This window comes from Anneissia japonica, unplaced genomic scaffold (assembly GCF_011630105.1).
Source record: "Anneissia japonica isolate Jap-2015-1 unplaced genomic scaffold, ASM1163010v1 scaffold287714_len2871179_cov188, whole genome shotgun sequence".
NCBI classification, from domain to species: Eukaryota; Metazoa; Echinodermata; class Crinoidea; order Comatulida; family Comatulidae; genus Anneissia; species Anneissia japonica.
Window position 1 is genome coordinate 2,089,409 of NW_022755542.1, and position 16,169 is coordinate 2,105,577.

Genomic DNA, 16,169 nt, shown 5'->3' on the forward strand with positions numbered 1-16,169 from the left:
TATGCATAATTATTCTTTTAACATAGATGTGTGCACGCTTTAACTTGGAATTTAGACAGTGATGTGGGTCGATATTAACCGCGTATTTAAAATGCTTTATTCATAATAATGGTATTTCTTGTCATGAGAACATCATCCTCATGAATAAATCGTGTTTACAAAAACAAAGTGCTGGTTTTATTTATGATCATAAACAAGTTTCAAATACAGTAGAACCCAGGGGATACTTTCGGGATAAAAAAAAAAGAAGTGTCCCCTTAATAGGGGTGTCCTCTGAATAAGGGTACCCTTATTCAGGGAACACTAACCAGAAACGTGAAATTGTCCCCCTTAATAGAGGTTTTTGGCACGTTTTCGTACAATGATGCTATAGATTATTTATAATTTTATTTTGACTTAAGAATGAGTTAATTTATAATGATTGTAATGATAAAAAACATTTCGTTTAGATATGAAATCAATAAAATATGTAATTAAAACTATAAAACTGTGTATGTTGTTGTTCTTGATTTGAGTTCAATCTTTTTGACCAAGCATAAACAAAATATTGAGATACCTATAGGATGCACAATATAGAATACTAAGAATAAACAATTTGAAATCACGGATTAGGCTGTACGGTATAGATTAGAATCCAATATGAAAATACACAAAGCAAGAAATCCCCATTAATGATCAAATTGACAATGCCCATTCTAAAAGAGTGAGAGGAAACATTCTGGTTTGAATCACTCAAAATGTGTCCTTAACAGGTGTTGGCCGTTGTGTTAAACGATAGCCTATACTGTATTCCCCTCGAAAAGTGTCCCCTTAATAGAAGTGTCCCAAAGAATGGGTTCTACTGTGTAACAATGTTTTAACATAAAAAATTCAAACACAGAACAATAATTTCACGCTTTAGCAAAAATCTGCTGTCGGGAAAGGGAGGATACATGAACACAGAGTTTTTTTTTTTTTTTTTTTTCTTTTGTGATTCTTTAAATTTGATGATGAATTTCATTTCCGTTTTTCTGCCCACAGTACATTATATAAAAACATAAGAACATACAACAAATATGTATCCAACTTAGAATGGGCATTTAAATATAATTCTGATTATTTAGATTTTTATAATTCAATATTACGCAATTACTTATAAATTAATCTATAGTTAAAATAAATATTTCAGTACCGTTTTTGATTTACATCAATCTTCGGGTAAAGAACATAATGAATTAATAGAAAAAAGTAAATAATTACAAAAAAAGATATAATTACATTTGCATTTCAAAAATATCCTGGGTTTGGTAGTTAAGGCGAGACTGTTTTATGCCTTATTTAGATCACTCTCCGACCAAAATCTTATTTTATTTTTGGCATTTTAGTGCATCCACTGCTGGATTGGAGTTATTCGGTGTAAACACCAAGGATAGCTCACAAAAGTCTAGAAGACTTATTTCCAGAATCCAGTGGGGTCCTTTTGGTGGTGATTGGGCAGTACACCAGGAGACAATCCCCTACTCTTTTCCGAAGAGTGTACTGCATTTTTTAACGTGCACATGGGCCATAAATGCACACGGGACCAACGGCTTAAACGCCTCATCCGAAAGATGGTGCGCTATTGTAACTTGTATTTCAGCCCTCTAGCTAAAACACAAGAGGACTCGATTGGAATTAACCGGGGACCTAGAGATCTTCACGGTTCAGCGCACACACAGTGGCTACCACCAGATTAGCCGACTGAGCTAAGCTGCTCTTAAACATTTTGTAGGTTGTTTAGTATGTTTAGTATAATATTATTTCATGTGTTGCTGCCACGAAAAATGTAAATCTCATTAAAAAAAATTGAAGTTTATACTTATTTTTATTACGCCCTCCACTCACACCTGAAAACTCCAAAAATAAGATATACAATTCCTTAATTATATAAATTTAAAGCATTTATCAATCTCATCACTACACTGTTGAAACATCTTATTTTTTCCTCCGCCTAGATCGTTTTGGCAAAATCCTTTTACAAATTGCTCAATGTGAGATGTGGCGGATACAACGGCCCAGGCTCCCCTAAATTGTTCACAATCATTAAAAATAGGGAGAAAAGAAAATTATATTCAAATTGAATCTCTGCCCCAACCATGCTGGAGCCAAGGTGGTATTGACCATCCTTCTGTGGCACACCCTCCATGGGCCCCCTTTATTTTGAATTCCTGGATCTGCCACTGGTGAAGAAATTCAAAGCAATTCTTTGGAAATAAAACCAGAAACCCACTAACTGAACAACAGAGGTGTATTTGTGTATTAAAAGACAGAATCACGATAGTGCTTTGACTGACTTTAACAGCGTTATTGTTTTATTCAAGAAAAAATAACAAAGGTTACAAATATAACAACAACTGCAAACTACAAAATGTTTAGGATAACATTATTTAATGTGTTGGTTTCTAACATTAAATCTCCTATAAGTGTAGAACAAAGCTGAATTCCATCAAGAATTGTTTTTCCACCCCTTCCCCACCCAATTGTGGGGAAGGGGTAGGGTGAAGCAAAGTCTGACAATTTTTGGTGGGAACCAATGGGATCTAGGGTTCTGACTTCTGGTTTCTTCGGAACCTGGGCAATTTAAGCTGTTTTAGCACATATACCAACTTGTGAAAGCACCCCCTATCACAAACGCATTGATAAAACTTTCTTTCAAAATATGTTGGGGACGGGGTGTGTGGGGAAGACATTATTGTGGGGCTCACTACTTTTAATTAAAATTATAATCTTTAGTTTGGCGAATTTCATCATATGACTGCGATACTTCGCTGATGACCTTATATTTTACCAAGAATATATAACAAAAATAAATTATTTCCATTATTAGGTGAGATAGGTGGCAAAGGGGATTGGCCTGACGAAAACCCCTGCTCTCCAGCCACCTGTACCATGCAACAAAAATGTATGAGAATAGTGGTGTGTCTTCAGTAAATAGAGTACAATTTACATGGGTTTGTGCACTTTGTGAAATCAGAAATTTGTGTGCTTTTTGTCATTTCTTGCTAATGCCTGCTTTTATCATTCTTTCCTGTTTGTAAACCGCATTCATCACCTTTGTGTGCACAGTACGAACATCATGTCTGAAGTGTGGCTGGCTCTCTAAAAACTGCTCAATGTCTTTCATCCCTGCAAATTCAAAACAAAAGTATGTTGTACTGTTATCTGTATGTACGAGTGTGACTGAGCCACTTTATTTTATTTATTCGGCCTTTTTAACATAATAGCACTTTCAGTGACTCAGCACAGATCTCACTAATGGATCACATGAACAAGAAAAGAAATGAAAATCAGAAAATAAAAATTACTATAGTTAAACTAAGTAAAGATAAATACTGTATACAGTTACATAATTCTGTGTGCTGCAACAAATGTAAAGGTCAAATTTGGGGATTGATTATGGGGGGGGGGGGGAGTGNNGGCGGTGCCAAGTTCAAGAGGGAGGACTACCTCCCAAAATTAGGCGATCTTTAACTACATGAATATGATTTTTTGTGGAGAGCCTGCGGTACAGTAAGTCTCCTCTAGATATACCACTGGAGCTATAGATTTTGATCTTTAAACAGTAAAGCAAATTCTTACAAAAGATTTGCAAAATAAAGATTGTAAACATTTTGTTGTACTGTAATTCTATTTTAGTAAATTTATGAATGCTACTGTAATCAAATTAAAATTCAATCACATTGAACAGTATTTGAAAAAAAAATAATCAGGAGATAGAAATTTAAAAACTGGGGGCTTTTTCTTCAAGCTGTCTTCAATATCTTAGAATAGTCATTTGTACTGGCTTTAAAGGATCATTGTATTCTTGAAGCATATACATTTTCAGGTATTATAAATGACTATTCCAAACCTGGAATTTTCTTGTCAGCTTCTCCCGTCAGGTAAGCTGAAAAGTACTTTAAAACTACATCTTCTTCACACTTATTCCATTTTGAATACTTGCGGCCTAATATTTAAAAAAAAAGTATAGAAATAGTATATGTTTATGTATATGAATCCCAACACGATGGCGTGTATTTCAATACTTGGAGTATGTATTATACTTTCCTAGTATATGTTTTATTGTACAAAAAGAAAGTGATCATCAGTAACATTGCAATATTTAGTTATTATCCACACCCACACATAATACAATACAAAATAAATGTATTGACTAAGTCATAATTGTTTGAATTCTAATAAGTGTTATAAATACTTAGGGAAAACTATTTTTAGTTAAACCTATATAAAACAACCACTCCCACCCCAACCTCCAACCAAAAAAAAAAAAAAAAAAAAAATTTCCCAAGCCAGACTAACCAAATTCTCAAAAATCATTTATCTTTACCTGAAGAACTGGGTATTTCTATCACAACTTCAGTTTCCTTGTTTACTGTACAGGCTGAAAAAAGTTGCATTACAGAAATATATGTCATTGAATTTGTACAAATGTAAATTAATCACCAGTAAACAATAACACTGTACTTTTTACTAAATGTTAATTTCTGCATATGTTAACACATACACAAGACGGAATAACCTGTAATCTGCAACTAAACATTACAAATAAATACAACAAATTAAATATGATACACTAACATGCAACAGTTTTATAACACTACTCAATGCAATTAACTAAAAGGCTGTTTGTGGAAATGTCACATATTCTAAAATGTTCAACAAAATAATGACCAACAGACAGAATTGAAAGATATTGGCTTCAACTAAGACTTGAAATTAAAATATTTTGCTTACTTTTAACGTCAGTGTGTTGACCTAAAGAAGAAGATTTGGGTATTCTTAGCACATCTTTGGTTTGCTTGTTTGCCAAAGCATATCCAAACACAATGTCTTTGTTTATTTCAAGATCAGCAACAAATTTATCAACTTCAGCAGCAAGGGAGTCTTCATCCTCTAATAGGTAAATTGCCTTCACAATTTTACTGGCAAATTTTAGCAAGTCATAGAGTACTTGTTTCAATCCTGCCGACTGGGATTTTGTATTATTTCTTGCATAATTTCTCACTGCATTCTCTAAATGTTGGAAGTTACCGCTTCGCAACATGTCACTAATATTTCCTTTCATTACTGTCAGTTCTCCCAGACTTTTTTCTGAATCTTTAAAGAAAATGTATAGGGATGCTAACTGGCGCATATCTGCTATCACAGATTCACATGCATTTAATTCATTGTCATTGTTTCGTTTTTGTTTCCCCCATAATCTCCTTCCAATTTCCACCAACATGGGGTCAATAACACATAGTCTATCTGTTCTGTTGTCTGCATTAAATCGGGAAAGAATGTTATCAACAAATTCTTGCCCATACTCATCCTTATAGCTCAACAAGGTCGATTGGAAACTTAAAGCATTTTTGTACCCTTGAACTTTTGAAGAACACCTATCCCGCATGTGGCGGTTAAAAGTCCGTTTAGACAGAACTGCTTGGCATCCTGGACACTTTACAGACTCCAAACTCTTCTTACATTTTGGAGTCCTCTCCCTTTCACATCTTGGTGCACCTAGTATTGCTCGCATGCTATTCACCTTCAGAATTCCTTCTCTTTTGAACAGTTCAAATACAGCAATTCTGTCTTCTTTTGGCAGTTGTAATGCCAACCGCACACGCTCAATACTTTGGTGGCTTACGCTAATATGTCTAGACAATTTTGATTGGTATTTGTTGCAAAACACACAATACCTAAGAGGTTTTTTGGATGTTTTCTTTGTGGAATGAATGCCTTCACCTACAATTGAATTACAACTGCCTGATCGAATCCCATTTAGTTGCTCTGGTTCCTCTATGTTATTCAGCAAATGTATTGCCTCTGGTGGGAATTCGTTGTTGGATGATGTCATGGGTAAATGAGGAAAGACCTCACTTACAGCTGACTTTGATTTCATAACATCACCTCGTTGCTCATGTTCGTCCTTATAGCTCAACAAGGTCTTATGCAAACTTAAAGCCTTTTTGTACCTTTGAATTTTTGAAGAACACCAATTCCGAATGTGGCGCTTAAAACACTGTTTAGACAGAACTGCTAGGCATCCGGGACACTTTACCGACTCCAAACTCTTCTTACATTTTGGAGTCCTCTCCCTTTCATGTCTTGGTGCACCTAGTGTTGCTTGCATGCTATTTACCTTCAGAATTCCTTCTCTTTTGAACAGTTCAAATACAGCAATTCTGTCTTCTTTTGGCAGTTGTAATGCCAATCGTACACGCTCAATACTTTGGTGGCTTACGCTAATATGTCTAGACAATTTTGATTGGTATTTGTTACAAAACACACAATACCTAAAAGGTCTTTTGGATGATGTTTTCTTTGTGGAAAGAATGTCTTCACCTACAATTGAATTACAATTGCCTGATCTAACCCCATTTAGTTGCTCTGGTTCCTCTATGTTATCCAGTACTTTCATTGCCTCTGGTGGGCAATCATTGTTGGATGATGTCATGAGCAAATGAGGAAAGACCTCACTTACAACTGACTCAGAATCTGAATTGCAATTGTCTGATCTCATAACATCATTTAGTTGCTTTGTTTCCTCTATGTCATTCAGTACTTTCATTGCCTCTGGTGGGCAATCATTCTTGGATGATGTCATGGGCAAATGAGGAAAGACCTCACTCACAACTGACTCAGAATCTGAATTGCAATTGTCTGATCTCATAACATCATTTAGTTGCTTTGGTTCCTCTATGTTATTCAGTACTTTCATTGCCTCTGGTGGGCAATCATTGTTGGATGATGTCATGGGCAAATGAGGAAAGATCTCACTTACAACTGACTCAGAATCTGAATTGCAATTGTCTGATCTAATAACATCATTTAGTTGCTTTGGTTCCTCTATGTCATTTAGTACTTTCATTGCCTCTGGTGGGCAATCATTCTTGGATGATGTCATGGGCAAATGAGGAAAGATCTCACTTACAACTGACTCAGAATTTGAATTGCAATTGTCTGATCTCCTAACTTCATTTAGTTGCTCTGGTTCCTCTATGTTATTCAGTACTTCTATTGCCTCGAGTGGGCAATCATTGTTGGATAATGTCATGGACAAATTAGGAAAGACCTCACTTACAACTGACTCAGAATCTGAATTGCAATTGACTGATCTCATAACATCACTTGGTGGTTGCTCTGGTTTCTCTATGTTAATTAGTAATTCCATTGCCTCTGATGGGCAATCGTTGTTGGATGATGTGATGGGCAAAGGAGGAAAGACCTCACTTACAACTGACTTAGAATCTGAATTACAATTGACTGATCTTATAACATTACTTGGTTGCTCTGGCTTCTCTACTTTAATCAGTTCTTCCATTGCCTCTGGTGGGCAATTGTTGTTGGATGTTGTCACAGGCAAGTAAGGAAAGACCTCACTAACAGTTGACTGAGAATCTGAATTTTGGTTGTGTGATTTCATAACATCACTTGGTTGCTCTGGTTCTGCTATCCTATTCAGTAGTTTCATTGCCTGTGATTCTTCAGAGCTCTCTTCTACTTCCTAATAAAAATATAATTAATAAAAGTTTGCACTGACCAATCTTAAAATCGATGGTATTTTGAGTTGCAAGTTATTACTGGATCAGAAAACAAAGACTTAATAGTGCAAAACATCAACTTTTTTTAACAGGTTTTTCTTCTTTTTTTTTAGAATATAACATAAATGGTAAAGCGTAGACTTGATAGTTGGGTGCTTTCGATTGCACAACGACGGTAGGACGTAGAACATAATGGCATCAATAAAAGTTATCTGCGCATGCGAGAACGTTAAAGTCACCTCGTCGAGTAGATTCTGGAACGCAACTTGGTCAAATCTACATATGCAGAGAACGTAAAACGCCAGGTAGGACTGTCATGCATGAGTGATTCCGTTCTAGCGCCGCATCGTCGCACAAATCGAAAGCTCCTTAGTGATTAATTTTTAACTACTGGTCCATGTTTTTTTGACAGAGAAAAGTCCCTCTAACCCTTTGACTTTATGCTGTTTATCAACACAGAAATATCAGGGTACAAATATTGCAATTTACCTGCATAGTGACTGCTGCATCACTTTTGTCTTGTTCCTTGCAATTATCATAATGTTCTTCCCTGGCATTCTTTTCCTGATTTACATATGCAGGATTACTTTCTTTACCTTTGTCAACGTTTGCTTCTTTACATACCTGTAAACAAACACATAAATAATAATACAGTAAGATGTCCATTTTACGTACTCCTTGGTACCGAGGGATGTTCGTAAATTTACAAAAATTGTAAACTAAATCAGATGTCAGTTTCCAACACCTACTATAGGCCTAGCTATCCCCTGCAATTGAGCGCTGATAGGCTTACAACGGCCAGGCCTAGCACGAACCGACAGTGCAGCAGTGTGGTCTACCGAGCCTAGCTGAATTTGTCTTGATAAAAACCAAATTATTTTAATCGCTGGCATTCTTCCACTTAACAAAATATTATTTTAACTCTTATTTAAACATTTGTATGTTTTATGGACCTTTCTATCCTGTTCTTTCTAGTTGTCCGAAATGTGTTGTTTACATGCATTTCGCGATCATATCTAGAATTCACGATGTCAATAAGTTTCTGACCCCAACACTCTCGTTCATCATCATAAACATGTGCGCTCAATCCGAAGACACTTACGTTTGTAGTTTGTTGTACTGGTTATGTCAACTACATAGTGATTATTATACCAGAAATTTCGAACTATTAATAAATAAATACAACAAACTTGAATTTATTAAGAAAAAATTATACATTATCATTTCTAAAACATGCGCAATTGGTTTATGATGACGTCATCGGGGGCAAAGATCATTTGTAAAATTGACGTTCGTAAAATGGACATTTAATATAGTATCAATTATATAGCATAGTTAGACAAAGTAAAGTTCAACAAATTTCACCAGAGCTCCCTGGGCCATGACCTTTGATTATCTGCTGCTGGGAAGCAACAGCATACCAACAAGCCTAAAAATTTGGCAGGTAAAATAAGATCGATTTAAAAATTATTTGAGTTAGGCAAAGGTGACTTAGGCAAGTTTAACTGTGTATTGATCATGCTAGCAGGCATTGACTAGCAAAGCACTGTTTTCAGATTGGTCAACATTTTTACATAGAATAGGTCACAATGGTGGGTCAACACTGGTATGTCACTCGACTTGAACAACCCAAAGTGAGCGCACTCAAAAATAACCTGACATCGATTGTGCCAAGTGCGTGCTGGACCTCGTTAACAATTACAAGAATCAAAATTTTAAAATGCTAAATCATTGGAGTTCACAGCAAAATGTTGTGATACTATGCTTACCTTCATATCCTTTCAGCCACTGTGTAAAGTTAACAGAATAAAATAAAAAGTAACAAGCATTTGCCACATGTAAACAATTAAGATGTAACAATCATTGCGTAATAGCATATAAACTTTACCAGGTGTTTGTTTCAGAGTTCTCAACTTCTTAAAATTTACTTCAGTACTATATGAATCAATGTTAAATATATAAAATAAATGGCTACATTCAGACCTGAGGGATACCATAGGCATATCCAACACCGGGCGTAAGTTAATAAATGGCGTAACTAACGAGATGTCCAGACTGGGTGATTAACTTAACGCTAGCATATTTACAAAAAATATTTGTATTTGCAATCACATATTTTATTTCCTGTTTACATCTAGGCGTATTGTGATTGGTCAACTCCTGGCCGAGTTCAAAATCATTGATGCATAACTCGTAACACAGTAGCTATGCTACACTAATCTGTGGTCTGTTGGTGAATTAATGTACGCTAGTGATTAAGTGGCATTCACAACGCTGCAAACTAGTTCACACCATTAACGTTACGCTAGCGTAACTTGTTGTGTCTGAACATAGCCAAATAAAGTAAATTATATTTGTTGACTATCTTTACCTTGCAAGCTGTTGAAATTGTGATTTTATTTCTGCAATAATCCTTTATGTTTCTCCATGATCTTGTTTGCAGACATTTTTCTTTTTTCTGGCACTTTTCAATTTCTGCTTTGCCTGGGATTCTCCCCATTAAAATATTCTTCTTTAAATGTTTCATTACTGCTACTCTTTCTGCATTACTCCACTTTCTCTTAATTACTATTTTTGTCTTAGTTTCTAAAAATAAAAAAAATAAAAAATATGCAGACAAAAATCAAAACATATTACAAATTAATCAAATAACTTCATTTAACTTGATATTATATCATAAGCTACAATTGATAAGAATGAAACTTGGATGCTTTATCATCACATTAGGAAACTAAAAAATATTTAATTGATGTCATTTGGGATATACAGTATTAACTTACTTGACATATTTAACCGCTGTTTTTTCCTACGCTTTCCCGCATCTATCTTCTGCGGTTCATCTGTGTTCTGTAATCCATCAACCTCTGAAAATATTAAATTAATTCCTTAATTTAACCATTCATTAATTTATTTATTCAATTAGTTATTCATGATTGTATAAAAATACACACACAAAAAAAGCTAGGAATCCACTAGAATGTTAAAATTCTTAAATGCAGTGTCAGGGGTCCCAAGTTGGAAGAAGTCATTTCCTGGAGATCAGTGGTGGTGGGTCAAAAAGGGGAGGGGGGTGGGTGAGGAAGGGACTTTTACAGATGGAGGGTCTATATCACATCCAGGAAATGAATCAGTCAGTGATCTGGTTAATGAGCTTTCTTAACAACACATTTAATTTTATTTTGCTGCACATAGAGATAACCATCACCACAGAAAAAATAAGGTCTGAAAAAGAATTTGCGGAGATGGGTCAATTTCCAGAGTACTCTTGGTTGCTTGCGGGAGTCTGCCCCGATTTCCGGGAGGCTCCCGCGATTTCCAGGAGACATGGTACCCCACCAGTGTAGGCAACATTCATCCAAATTTAGTACACCTAATTATTCTGACAAGTTCTGAACCGTGATAAAAACATGTTCTAAAATTAGTTGGAAATCTTTCTACGAACCTAATTCACTGATGAGTCTCATTTTGGGATTGTTTCTTCTTCTTTTATGAAGTGTGTAAAGGGCTTGATTAGATACCTCCTCTGCCCATCTATGAGTGTAAAGTTCTTGTGATTCTTGGCACTTCTCCTCTAAATATTTATCTCCATTTATGATAGCATTTCCCTTTTGTATAAGACAACACATTTTCAATGTGCCCCCTAACTTAAGTGCTAAGCTGGGTCTACTGTAAATCTGAGTGTCCTCTGCATATCCAGCAATCGACTTTGCTGCGGTGACCACGTCGGTGAAATTTTCAGGATCAATTAAAGTGCTCAGACTTGCACTGCCAGCTTTACTTACTTTCCTGAAAGCTATCACAAGACGGCCAACCTCCCTAAGCTTATTTCTTGTCGTCTCAAAGTTATCTTGTTCAGGCCTGTGATTTGAGCAGAGTTTATCACCCAGCTGAAGCAGCAAATCATCTCCTCTTATAACTTTTCGAACCTCATCAAAATTCATTCCCTCTAAAACTTTCGTCAGACTACACCTCATTTCATTCGGAGACGACAAAAGCATCATTCCCTCACGAACTCGCTTATTTCTCGTTTGCTTTGTATCAACCTGCAGCACAGGGCACCTGTGCTTCCAAATATCTCGTTTGCCTAAATATCCATAACAACTTTTACAAGGCACGTAATCCAGAGCATTCGCTTCACCCGTTGGTCTGTGCACGACCAGTAGAGCACCTTTACCATTTCTTATCACCTCTGAGTTGTGTAAATGATTCCCTAAATTTCTCATTTTGGTCAATTTTGATAATCTAATCTGCTTATTTTTTTCCGTCAACCAATCTGACACTGCTTCCTCATCTTTGTGACGGTGAATAAAATGTCGTGTAAGTTTTTTTTGTGGAATTTTACAGAACATACAATAATAGACTTTGTCAAAACGTCGTCCGGATTTAGAATTATTTGTTTTCATAACAGTAATTCCTTCAACAGGCTTGGATCTGACACCTTGCTCCTGATGAAATGAACATTCTGCTGTTGACTCCTTAGGGAACTGATGAGGATATGTCTGAGTGGAAATGTTGCTTGTTGACTTTTGACCTTCAGAAACAACATGTTCACAATAAGTGCTTCTATTTTCAGCACAATTGTTGTCTGTAGTTATGGGATCCTTATCTTGGTGTTGAGTATTTTCATCACTAGTTGCTCCTGCATCATCATTGTCATTGTCAGTAGCAACTTTGTACTCTTCCTTAGATACACCATGATCATCGACATCACTCTCCACATTTGCATCATTTTCATCCTCTTTTTGACTGTTGGCTTTATCTTCATAGTCTTTTCCTTTGGAGCAAAAGATTACAAGGCAATTAAATTAAAGCACTACATAATTATAAAATTTTAGAAGGGAATGTTATACATAATGCTACTTACCAAACATAGGTAGCACTGTGATGACATCCTCTTTTTCAGTATTTATAAAATTATTGATAGATGATACTTCTGTCTTCTGCAAATAAAATAACAGAATAATTAGCTACCAATTATTCTTGTGGAAAATGGCAAACTGAAAAAGATGAAATATATTCAAAGTGTATCAATCATGCTAAATATAATATCATGGATGAATAATGTGAAAGATATGAGTGATTATTAACAGAGCATTCAAGAGTTTAATCACAAAGCAGTGTGTGACATACTATATTTGCTTCTTTTAAGTATTCATATGGAACTTAATAAGAATAACAAAAGTGATTATCATCATAAAATTTGATGATAAAATGTACACTGGATATCAAAACAGAAAGGCCCTTTCGAGGAATTAAACTGTACATTAGAAATAAGCGTAAAAAAAAGATCATTTCGAAAGTTTGAACATGAATAACTAATACACAGTAGAAATAATTCTTAAAATATGAAAGTACTCCTAAATTGATCATTGTGATGAATAAATTGAAAGATACGAATGCTTATTAACAGTGCATTCAAACATCCAATCACAGGGCAGTGTGTTATACTGCATTTGCATTGTTACATGGTTTGTACAGTACCTACCTCTACTGCGCATCTGTGCTTCCCGATTTCCTTTTTGGTAAAGTATCCGTAGCATCTTGCGCAAGGAACATAGTCTAAAGGGTTAGCTTTAGAATCCGGTCTGTTTACAACCAGCAGAGCACCTTCACCACTTCTCTGCACATGTGAGTTGTGTAAATGATTCCCTATATTCCGCATTATTTTCAGTTTTGTAAATTTTTTTGTTTTCCGTCTTTCTTTTAACCATTCAGCCACTGCTTCTTCGTCTTTGTGAGAAACGGCGAGATGTCGTGGCAGCTTTGTTCGCAGTTTGTTACAGAACATACAATAATGAATCTGATCCCAACATCTTGCATATTTAGTATTATTTTTTTGCATGACAGTAATACCTTCAACAGGCTTTGAATTTAGGCCTCCCTCTTCCTGATGAAATGAATTTTCTCCTAGGGAGTCCTTAGGGAAAAGATGAGGGTGTTTATGCAAAGTAATATCTCCTGATATATCTTCACTTTCTGGAAAAACATATTCACTTCCCTGTGGTTCACCCTCAATGTCTGTAGTTATGTTATCTTGGTGTTGAATATTATCATCGTAGTTACCATCTGCTCTTCTATTGTCTTTACTGTCTGTATGAACTATGTACTTTTTCTCAAATACAAAACCATCATCATGGTCTGCACTTCCATCCTTGTCATCCTCTTTTAATCTATCAACATCATCTTCACTGACTTCCTCTATAATAAAAATGATACCCAAATATTCATATAGTGCCAATTCCAACAAATGCTCAAAGGCGCTGAGCGTTATTACCCCTGGTCACTGGATAACATACAATGGCAAACCAACACAAAGTGCAACTTTCTCTAATCCGTGGGGAGAGTACACCTAGTAGTGTGCTACTTGTTTAGCGCACGCTAATAGTACATTCAATGCCACAAAATACTACCAGGTACCCACTTATACTCCTGGGTAGAGAGAAACAAACGTAGATAAGTGCCTTGCCCAAAGACACGAGCGACATGTGCAGCACTGTATATTGTATTTATTAAAATATGAACACTGCTTACCAATTGTAGGTAGCGCTGTGTAAATTATACCATCCTCATACTTGATGGTTACAAGATCATCATTGTTACATACCACCTTCCCTGTATACCAATTGTTAATGCTCCACCCGGCTGGTCGCATCGTTTCTTCAATCCATTGCTGTAATAGACAAGTAAAGACCTTGCACAGTAATAAAATAAACTGATCAATTACAAAATACTGTACTTACAATTATCTGATTTTGACTTACAGTTTGTATGGTTGAAAACGCATGATATTTTGAGGCAAACAGGCTACATATACTGTGTTTGACTTTATGATATCATCATCAGGTCAAGCATGCGCTATTTCTGTAACATTGGCTGCCTTTCAGATGTTCCCATTCTCCATGGCTCTTTGCATACATACGAGTAATAATAACATTATATAATATATGAGAAATAATACTGTATACTAATTTACAAGTAAATATATTAATACATGTAACATGGGAAGTAATACAGTATATTGATATATGCGTAATAATATATTGTATATACTTATAACAGCCAAATTAAGTTTCAGATGACATCGTCCTAACCTCAAAGGTATGTAATAGTGAAACTAAAATCCTACCGTGTCAACGTCCTCTTTTTCTTCTTTTATCTTTCTTTTTAGTCCGGATGCCATCTATAAGACACAAGATATATTAATGATATGTCAATATGTTCATGTATCCTTGATATGATTCCATAAATATAGAAAACAATATCAGATGCAGTGGCATATAACTGGGGGATGCACAGCGACCATGCCCCCCCAAAAAAATTACTCCCCAATTTTCCCTCTTCCCATACAGGAAAAGATTGAAGCAAAAATAATTATGCATTAAAGTAGTTCTAAATCGGCTCATAAGCTCCTCTAACTTAATTATCATGCTCCATCACCTTCATTTCAATATAGTTTTCCTTTTTTATTGATGAAGGACTGTTTTTATTTGGCAAGAATATTGGAAATTGTAAAACTGGTTTAATTTTATTGTTTAAAAAAAAAATGTATTTCCAGTCACGAAATTGAATTGTTTTTTAAGCTGTTGAAATAAATCATCCGGCATCAATATCTCCCAAATTTTTGACGCAGACAGGAGTGATAATAATTTTTTCTGTGTTAAATCTGTTTATATACTTTGCGATTGTGACATCTGCCTATTGTGATACATTTATCAATCTCCTATTCCTAAGCCTATTTGGAACGCTTTTCTGTATTTTCATTTCGAATTTGTGTAGTGCTGTTAGAAAGAGTGCAAATTGCTAGGCCTCTTTATATAGGCTAGGCCCTAGGCCTACTCTTGGCCAGGCTAGGCCTACAATACAATCAATACTTCATTCCTACAGCCTAGCCTAGGCTACCCACCCAGGCTAGCCTAGCTAGGCTACCCACCCACCCGGCTAGCCTAGGCCTCCTAGACGGCCCCTCATATTTCAGAATTAATATACAAACACACGATCCTAAGCTGGGTCAAGATGAATTTTATTCACTTAGAAATCTAGAAAACGCACAAACCTACCACGCAGGCCTAGCAAGCACTTTCTTTATAACTAGCCTCCTACAGTTGTTTCGCGCCACAAGCTAGTCGCCGCGCACCATCCTCCAGATATGGAACGCCGTTACTGCCTTTGGTGGCTCTTTTCCGTTCGGCGCATTTGCTATTCGGCCATTTTAACATTACGAGAAGAGAGAAGGAGCGCGCAAGTTCCACTAGGCTCGTTCCCACAGCCGTTGATTTTTTCCACTTGACCCGAAGACAAAGGTCATGAAAGCACCGAATGATAAAAGAACCGTACGTAATGATGAAAGGGCCGAAAGGTAAAACTAAAAAGCACCAAAAGATAAAAGATCCGTAAAGCTACGTTCACATCAAGCCCGGATTCCGGTCCGGAGTCCGGAGAAAAAATCGTGAGAAATGGCTTTAGTGGTAAAGAATAGAAGCGTTCACATCTACACAGTCCGATTTTCCCCCGGACTCCGGATTCGGAGCAATGGATCAGAAAGCCATTGGAAACGTGAATCCGAACGGATTTTTATTTCTGACCAATCAGCGACAAGTGTGAATGACCCCAACGCTAGCTCTGAACTGA

General features: G+C 36.1%; 1 protein-coding gene across 3 annotated transcripts; it reads right to left on the reverse strand.

The window, feature by feature from the left end:
• Positions 1–2,301: 2,301 nt before the first annotated feature.
• LOC117123571 lies at positions 2,302–15,724 on the reverse strand. Of its 3 annotated transcripts, none has more exons than XM_033269550.1 (13): positions 15,642–15,724; positions 14,668–14,721; positions 14,073–14,211; positions 13,027–13,739; positions 12,406–12,481; positions 10,984–12,315; positions 10,322–10,405; positions 9,913–10,127; positions 8,031–8,165; positions 4,753–7,504; positions 4,346–4,399; positions 3,869–3,964; positions 2,302–3,144 (listed from the first exon to the last, which is right to left on the reverse strand). In XM_033269550.1, exons 2-13 carry the CDS (start codon positions 14,719–14,721, stop codon positions 3,011–3,013), a joined length of 5,784 nt encoding a protein of 1,927 aa, XP_033125441.1. In that variant the 5' UTR covers positions 15,642–15,724; the 3' UTR covers positions 2,302–3,010. The 3 variants fall into 3 exon arrangements, with proteins under 3 accessions (XP_033125441.1, XP_033125440.1, XP_033125442.1); XM_033269549.1 differs by having other exon boundaries at positions 15,599–15,694; XM_033269551.1 differs by lacking the exons at positions 14,668–14,721; positions 15,642–15,724 and adding an exon at positions 14,303–14,452.
• Positions 15,725–16,169: the final 445 nt, after the last annotated feature.